At 34.0% G+C, this 8,658-nt stretch overlaps 1 protein-coding gene across 1 annotated transcript; it reads left to right on the top strand.

Moving 5' to 3' along the window:
* The first annotated feature begins 472 nt into the window (after window positions 1–472).
* On the top strand, window positions 473–4,379 carry LOC137709184 (tricyclene synthase EBOS, chloroplastic). The gene is made up of 7 exons (XM_088688554.1): window positions 473–727; window positions 1,048–1,318; window positions 2,066–2,441; window positions 2,590–2,808; window positions 2,932–3,070; window positions 3,226–3,474; window positions 3,931–4,379. The coding sequence occupies exons 1-7, from the start codon at window positions 626–628 to the stop codon at window positions 4,219–4,221; spliced, it is 1,647 nt and encodes a 548-aa protein (XP_088544680.1). The 5' UTR covers window positions 473–625; the 3' UTR covers window positions 4,222–4,379.
* Window positions 4,380–8,658: the final 4,279 nt, after the last annotated feature.

Below are 8,658 nucleotides of genomic sequence, written 5' to 3' on the forward strand. Positions count from 1 at the left end.
TTAGTAAATTTCAAGATAGGCCTAGGCCTCACATGGCCTCTATGTGGCTCCACCTTGGAGGTGGACGGGTGAAGAAGCTGTTATGTTTTAAAAATAGAAATACGATGGATGGTGATATAAAGTGAATAAGAAAATAAAACAAATGGGTGGGTCTAGCCGCTCTCAAAGTATATAAGACTGTAACATAACTAAAACTAAAAATAAAACATAACCACAAAACACGTGAAATTGAAAAATCATTAGCTGAGGACTACTCACATTTTTAATTTTCACCTTTAAAAGCATGCAACCTCTTTTTCTTCGACGACATACGGGCCTAGCCCTTCACGAGGTTAGAAGTCCTAGAAACTGGGACATGTTGGACCACAAAACAAAGCAACAAGGACATGCTGACCAGAAGCATGAGCTTGATCGAAAATAATTTGAAACAAGAGAGCACGAGAAACATGCAGTAACAAAGACATGCTGACGAGAAGCATGAGCTTGATCGAAAATAATATGAACCAAGACAGCACGAGAAACACGCATACCATGCATCACTGCCTATATATATGTACATCTTTTGATATTCACATACATACTCCTAGTAGCTTCAGCTTCTTGCATTCAGCCACATTGCTCCTCGATGCATAATAATACGCCTCTTCGAAGCCATAGAGCTTACAAGCCAAGCATATGGAGTTACGATTTTATTCAGTCCTTGAAGATTGATCATAATACCCTACAGGTGATTGATCGATTTTAATTACGACATTTTTTTTTCTTTCTCTCTTATGTGTCCATTTGCACTTTTTGTTTAGTATTTAAAAGACCCAAAAAAGTTCATGCCATTGGAACGTGACATACATAAAAAACCTGGTGATATTAAATTTTGTTTTGAAGCCCTTTGCTCATACACATTGAATTGTACATGCATGTAGTTAAATTGGATATAGTATCAATGTAATTAGTCGTAATTAGTCGTAGACCATTGGACCGAATTTGAAAATGCAATATATGATACAAGTTTTATCTAGACGTATTACTTACACTTAATTACTATTGTAGGATAAAGTATACAAGGATGGGTGGAAGTTCATTGAAGAGAAAGTTAAGCATATGATTGATTACGATGATGATGATACCAACACGCTGACTGCGCTTGAGCTCATTGATGACATCCAACGGTTAGGTTTGGGATATCACTTTGAAGAGGACATAACGAGAGCCCTTGATAAAATATTGAACAGCATTGATGGCCAGGGAACTGACCAGAGTCTCCACCTTACTGCTCTCAGCTTTAGGCTCCTTAGACAACATGGATTTGAGGTCTCCCAAGGTATGTAATACGCAAATATTTTGTTATTTATTGTTATAAACGATAGATAATCTACATTAAATTTATCTAAATTTTAGAATAGGATTTTAACCCAGAAAGTACGTGCCTTAAATCTAAACAAAGTACACCTAAATTTAACATTTAATCGGTTGCAACTCAACATTACGATTTAGTGATATTCATCTTCACTTGTAAGTGCAAAAATAGAGAGTTTGCAACCAATTTATTCTCTTATCCTTTTAGTGTAAATATATCGATGGATAGAAAAATATATTTATCATTTACAGTTGATACCACATACTTTAATTCGGTATAATTACATCAAAACTATATTTAGTAGGATTCTAGCTCGTATTTATACATATGCGAGACTTAAGGTGCAAGGCTTCTACAAAATAGAAATAGTTTTGGAGATGCGGGCTTCCCTACTATCAGTTTTGGTTATTAGCGCTATACCATGCATGAACTCACTTATACTATGTTTCAATGAGAGAATTGTGAGTTACAAATTATCTTAATGCTTAAAAATGCACTTGAAGAAAACGCTATAACAACGAACTACTCAAGCACTTGAAAGGTGATTTTGAACACGGCAAAATTACAAAATGCCCTACAAATTAAGACATTGAACAAGGAACTTTCAAATTTTCTTCTTGTCATTTTCAAGTCACTCTTTCTAAATGCACCATTAACGTTTTTCCATCTAAAATACTAGATACGTATATAATAAACTTGTATGAAACTCAGATGTATTCAGTAAGTTCACGGACGGTAATGGAAGTTTCAAGGCATGGCTTTGCAAGGATGTAAAAGGAATGTTGAGTCTATACGAAGCTTCATATTTTGCTTTCGAAGGAGAGAGCCTGTTGGATGAGGGCCTTGCATTCTCAACCATTTGTCTCAAGAACCTCAGTGGAGCTAATGTTACCAAGGGACTAGCAGAACAAGTGAGTCATGCACTGGAACTTCCACTGCACCATAGAATGCAAAGATTAGAAGCTAGACGGTATATTGAGGCATACAATGAAAGGCCCGATGCAAATCAGGTGCTACTTGAAATTGCCAAGCGAGATTTTAACTGGGTGCAATGCACACTCCAAAGGGATCTTCAAGAAGTATCGAGGTAACTATATTTGGGAAGAAAGAATCAAACACAGGATTAGGAGCACAACTGTATATATGTTTTAAACCATCAAGGGAATTATATACTTGCGACCATAAGCATTAACCTAATTCAATCAGTGTATTTGCTTCATTGATATTGCATTTAGGTGGTGGGTGGATATAGGCTTGGCAAAAAAGTTGAGCTTCACCAGAGACAGATTGATGGAGTGCTTTTTTTGGTCGGTTGGAATCGTCTTTGAACCTCAACAGAGTCATGCCAGGAAAGGGCTGGCAAAAGTGGCTGCTCTAGTGACCACAATTGATGATGTCTATGATGTTTATGGTACTTTGGATGAACTAGAGCTTTTTACATCTGCAGTTGAAAGGTTAGAAATTTTCTTTTGTGTTTATATATATAAATTTAGATTGCGCGGGATGATTTCTTCTTGGCGTTTCATTAATTAACAACTCTCTTAATTAATCCTTAATTGCGTACTTATGCTACGCAGATGGGATATCAAAGCTATACAAACTCTCCCAAATTACATGAAGCTTTGTTTTCTAGCTCTTTATAACACAGTGAATGAGATGGTTTATGACACTTTAAAGGAGCAAGGAGAAAACATTCTCCCTTATGTCACAAAAGCTGTACGTACACTACATTCATATTATCATATATCAACAATGCTACTTAGACATATAAAATTAACTAGATTAATAATATCATATTATTCTCCAATTAAATTATAACTTCAGTTTCCAATAGTAATTAACTGCAATTTTTTGAATTATATATTTCTCAGTGGGCTGATTTGTGCAAAGCATTTCTAAAGGAGACAACATGGTGCTATAACAAGAACACACCCACATTTGAAGAATATATTGACAATGCATGGATATCAGTCTCTGGGGTGGTGTTCTTGGTTCATACATATTTTCTCCTCAACCCAAAGGTCACAAAGCAAGCACTTGAATGCTTAGAGAATCATCACAGCCTCTTGCGTTGGCCATCTCTTATTTTCCGGCTTTCCAATGATTTGAGTACTTCAACAGTACGTATTTAATTCAAAGTCTGTTCAACAACTATTTTAGTTTTCCATTTTTTAGATCGAAGATTAAAAATTTGTTTAGTAACTTTGTACAGCTCTTAGGTTTTTAAATAAATAAAAAAATCTAACCAAAATCAAACTAAATTTTGAAAGGAAAATGATAAAAACACACTATTTTTCCCTCCTACACGTTTGTTTCACTATTTCATTTAATTTATTCAATCTAATGTTTGAAATAAAAAGAGGCGTGCGAGGCTAAAAACAGTGTAAAAATCAACTCCTATATTGAAAACTATATTGAAAACTCACAACGTTTACAAGTTTTTAATTTAAAAAAAAAACAAAATAATCATCAAACGACCTTTTTATTTCTTTTTAATCAGTACTTTAATGCATCATGCATGCATCAGTTTATCTTCACATTAATATTCTATATATTAATTTGTTTCCACACTGCAGGCAGAAGTGGAGAGAGGAGAAACTGCGAACTCAATCTCATGTATGATGCGTGGCAGTCTAAATGTTTCTGAGGAATCTGCTCGTCAATATATAAGTAATTTGGTTGAAAATAGTTGGAAGAAGCTGAACAAAGATGGAGCTTCTGCATCTCCATTTACAAAGCAATTTGTAAAAGCAGCAATAAACCTTGCTCGGATTTCCCAGTGCGTATACCAGTATGGTGATGGGCACGGAGCTCCAGACACAAGAGCAAAGAATCGAATCATATCAGTGATTGTCGATCCCATTTAAAGACCATAACACATACACTTATATATGTTGGATGGTTTTCCCTTAAAAAAAATAATATGTTGAATGGTTATTAGCCAACGAACATAGTGGCATTTATTTTAGTTTCTTGTTCGATTTTTCAATATGTATTAGAATAAAATGTTTGTATTTAATTTAAATGTCATGTGATATTTGATATTTAATTTCTCAAAGCTCCAAATAGTTTTTGGTGTTTAAAAATTAAAAGCCATTTGACTGGTTAATACTAATATGTATAAAAAAGTGTGATTGGATGGTACTGCATATCAATACAAAATTGACAAAAAATGGACAAATCATTATCAAGTGTTGTGTCCTTGTAGATTAATATCTATTACCAAAACTATATACATCTTCTTATATAAGGAGATGTATAATTTGGATAATAGATAATTATATAATTCCAACAGAAAGTTTATATGAATTTTTTACTTCTCACACACCCCTTGTTAATTTCGATCATTTGATCTTCTTTAATTTATCCGATCCGACAGACGAAAATCAAAATGGTGTTTGAGAAGTAAAAAGGAGTGTATGGATAGCACACCCCTTTCTTTAGTATCACATATGAAATGGATAGAAGAACAACCATTCCATGCAAGGTATGAATCAATACAAAGCCTTTTTCATGAAATCGTTAATGGATATTAAAAAAAGAAAACAAAATTTACCAGATAATCACTTGATTTGATAATCAATTTTTTGTGGGTTTGATTTAGGGGTGGGCAAAAGGGTTTAGGAACCGCAGGTCGGGGCGGGTACGGGCCGGTTCCATTTTTTTCATAAGAGAGACAGGACGAGGTAGGGCAAGTCTTTGAAATTTTAGGGGAGGGCCAGGTCCAAATGTATAGAAAAATGAGGCCACCATGCACAGCAGCCTTGTGGCATCCTTGCCACGTCAGACTTACCTCTTCGGCCCCCGCCGAGCCAATTTTTCAAGTCCTAAGACTCCCAAAAAATTAAGGAGAAGAAAATTCAAAATTTTCTTACCTTGGTGCCGCACGAAGAAGAACAGCGAGAGACAACTCTTTGCAAGGGAAAGAGAAGAAGAAAGGTAGGGGAAGGGAAAAATTTTCCTCTGGCTTCTCTCTTCCTTGTTGGAATGATGATTGTTCTCCAAATTTATTTAATCCCCTGCTTAAGGTAAAATTAAATAGGTATTGGGGGCAATTGGTTTCCTTTTCCTAGAAGAAGTCTATCTCCATATCAAGAGAGGAGTGCAAGTTCAAATTGGGAAATAACCCTACAAACCTATGCAGCTTGGGATTTCTACACCTACTGCCTTTTTTCTATGCGTAGCCCAGCAGGTGCGGGGGCATTTGTAGAGCCTAAAATAATCCCAAAAATTCTAAAGGCGACACGTAGACTTTTGCTCAAGAAATACAAGATTGCCCCCAATAAATGGGCAGGCTCCTTTGATACTCCCATGCACAGTTCATACCCTTGAAGGTCCGAACAGCTGAATACGACTGCCCACAGCTCACCTGCCCTTGGCAAGGAAAAGTCAAAGCATTAAAGATAAGGATTAATTACCCAAATCCTATCTTTAATACATTTCCAATTGAAGATTGACTCCAATCAAGTAAGTAATCCCAATTTAAATCAATTAGGGATAATTACTCCATTATCGCAAGATACTATTTCCTATTTAATATCTTGAGAATATTTCTCCATAAACATAGGCCAATAGGATGCCGCCATGTGTAGGGTAAAACCCTAATACTATGGCCGGCCCTCTCCCCTATATATACCTCATATTCTACCAAATTTTAGAAGTTTTTGCTACCCTAAAAAAGCCCTAAACACTTTACTGTCCTCAGAGAAACTGACTTAGGCATCGGAGATCCATTGGCTTAACCCCCCCCCCCCACCTCGCAAGTGTGTGAGGCTTAGGTCTTTGATCAAAGGTGTTGATTGTTTTGCAGGTGCACTTTCGTCAAGATTGAAGACAGCGGAAATTTGCATCGACACCATTCAATAGTTGCATGGTGGCAATTGATAGTTGCAACCCAAGTCAGTGCCTATTCTTCCTAATTCACACCAATGGGAATGGTGTTCACTAGCTAGAATTGTAGTAGTGTAAATTTTCTCTATCTTAATTACTAGATTAATAATATCATATTTCCTAAAATTTTGGTTATTAATTTCATTTTTTTCACATAAGTTTATTTTGTTTAGAATTTTAGTTTTTCACGACTTTTCCTAGACATTTCGCTTTTTTTTTTTTCTTTTCCTCTTATCCCTATATTTATGCATTTATTATCCATCTCTATGCATTTTTTTATTGTTTGTTATAATTTTACTTCTTTTTTTTTTATGAATATATTAGAATATTTATAAATAAAAAAAATTGTCAGATTTTATTATTTAGAAGACCCAACACATAATAAAGATTTGTTTGATTATATAGCTACATCTAGTTACCTATAATATGGACACATTTAGTTTATAATGGATTTGATTTTTTGTATTTCTTGGTACATTTGGAATGTAAATGTACCAAAAGGGTTATCAGATAGAGACATTTGGTTTTGTGGTACATTTGTGATTTTTTGTTCATTTGGTCTTTTGGTACATTTGGAATCTAAACGTACCAAAAGGGTTACCTGACAATGGGCACATTTGGTTTATCTGTACATTTGAAATCTAAATGTACCAAAAGGGTTACATAACAATGGGTACATTTGGTTTTATGGTACATTTGAATTTTTGGTACATTTGGTTTCTCAGTACATTTGAAATCTAAACATACCAAAAGTCGATACTTTTGTTCTCGAATGTACCATAAGTTTTAAGTATATTTTTTTTATATATCTATACGTGAAAAAATATATATTGAAGACTTTTTATTGAGACATTTTGAATAGAAAGAGAATTATTTTTTTAAAATACTGATAATAAGGTAATGATGAATTAGTTAATTAATTTTTTATTTTATTTTATTAAAAAAATGTCATTTAATGTGTAGAAGGGGATTGATGAAATTAAATTTCTATATTGTAGGTAATTAGTTGCTAAGTTACCTTATGCCTCTATATAAATGCATTTAAATTAATGACATGGAAATTAAATAAATAAAAAATTATTGAGGTGCCAATTGATCAAAGCACCTTAATCAAATCTTTAAAAGGGATAAATGTTTAATCTAACAACTATAAAAAAATGTAGAGCATTCTAATTTTTCCCTGTAAAAAAATGGGCCAAAATAGTATGGCATTAATCTATTCAACAACATGACAGCTTAGTAGCTTGGAAAGCTTGGCATAGGTTATTGTACTGATGATTTATTGCAACGTCAGAGAGTAGCTTTAGCTTCATTTTGCGTTCTTTTTTTTTTTTTTTTTTTTTTTTGCACTTTGCTTGGGAATTTAGTGACCATCTTCTTCTACATTGTACTCGCACTGTTTCCTTATGAAAATGGATTTTCATTCTTTTTGGCAAGCTTTATGCTCCTTGGCAGTCCATTTAAGATGTTTTTATGGTTCTTTGGTCTCATAATTTTCCAAGTCTGTTCGAAAACATTGGTCTTTTGTTCCTCGCCATTTATTTTGGTGGCTTTGGCAAGACAGGGACCTGCAGATCAGGTTTGATAGCAAAAGTTATAGCATTAACTCATCCCAACTTCATCTTTTTAAGGGATTTGAGGGAATCAGTTTCTATTACTTATTCTTCTTTCACTGGTTGTGCATCGTTCCTATATTCTCTTTGTTAGGAATTTCATCTCTTTCTTTGGATGCTCTTAGTTTTGTGCCTGTGTTTTGGCATCTGCCTCCTTTTGCAGTAGCGAAGCCACTTGAGGACTAGAAAAGGTCCGGGACTATTCTGAAGTTTCTTCACTTTGTAGCTTCTGTTTGTGTGCCTTTAGTTGGATATTCTGCATTCTTTGACTTATGTGCTTTTCCTTCCAGTTAGCCTTATTTGAACTAGCCTTCCTTAGTTAGTCATCATTTTGCATGATTTATTTTACAATGAAACTACACATGTATGGAATACACAAATAATTTATTTTGAAAGACAATTTTCATAGCTGCAGTTTTGAACCATGATTATTAATTTTTGTTCAACTTCGATGTAAGAACTTACGATATAATTGTCTCAATCTTGTTTTTTTATTTAATGGCTCCATTACTCTTTTTTTATTAAATTTTATATTCCACTACAAAAAATGAACCTTTTTTTCCCACTAATTATATTATTTTTTATCCAATATTTCTTTTATACGACTTAGAGCCCCTCCTAACTTCTATTTCTAGATCCGCCTCTGTCCTTTTGGATGGATTAAGATTAACACATATGGATCTTGTAAACTGAATAGTCCTGTGGCGGGTAGTGATGGTTTTATTGGTTTTTTTTTTTTTTTTTTTTTTGTTGATTCCAATGGTCTTTTCTTAGGAGCATTTGTTTTATCATTTTCTTATT

This window comes from Pyrus communis, chromosome 17 (genome assembly GCF_041283825.1).
Source record: "Pyrus communis isolate YQ-2024b chromosome 17, ASM4128382v1, whole genome shotgun sequence".
Lineage (NCBI taxonomy): Eukaryota > Viridiplantae > Streptophyta > Magnoliopsida > Rosales > Rosaceae > Pyrus > Pyrus communis.

Excerpts from the sequence above, each read along its gene's own strand:
- LOC137709184 (XM_088688554.1), top strand. The coding sequence starts at position 626 with ATGCATAATAATACGCCTCTTCGAAGCCATAGAGCTTACAAGCCAAGC. Across the intron at positions 728-1,047 it reads TTGATCATAATACCCTACAG|GATAAAGTATACAAGGATGG; the intron begins GTGATTGATCGA and ends TTACTATTGTAG. Across the intron at positions 1,319-2,065 it reads TGGATTTGAGGTCTCCCAAG|ATGTATTCAGTAAGTTCACG; the intron begins GTATGTAATACG and ends TATGAAACTCAG.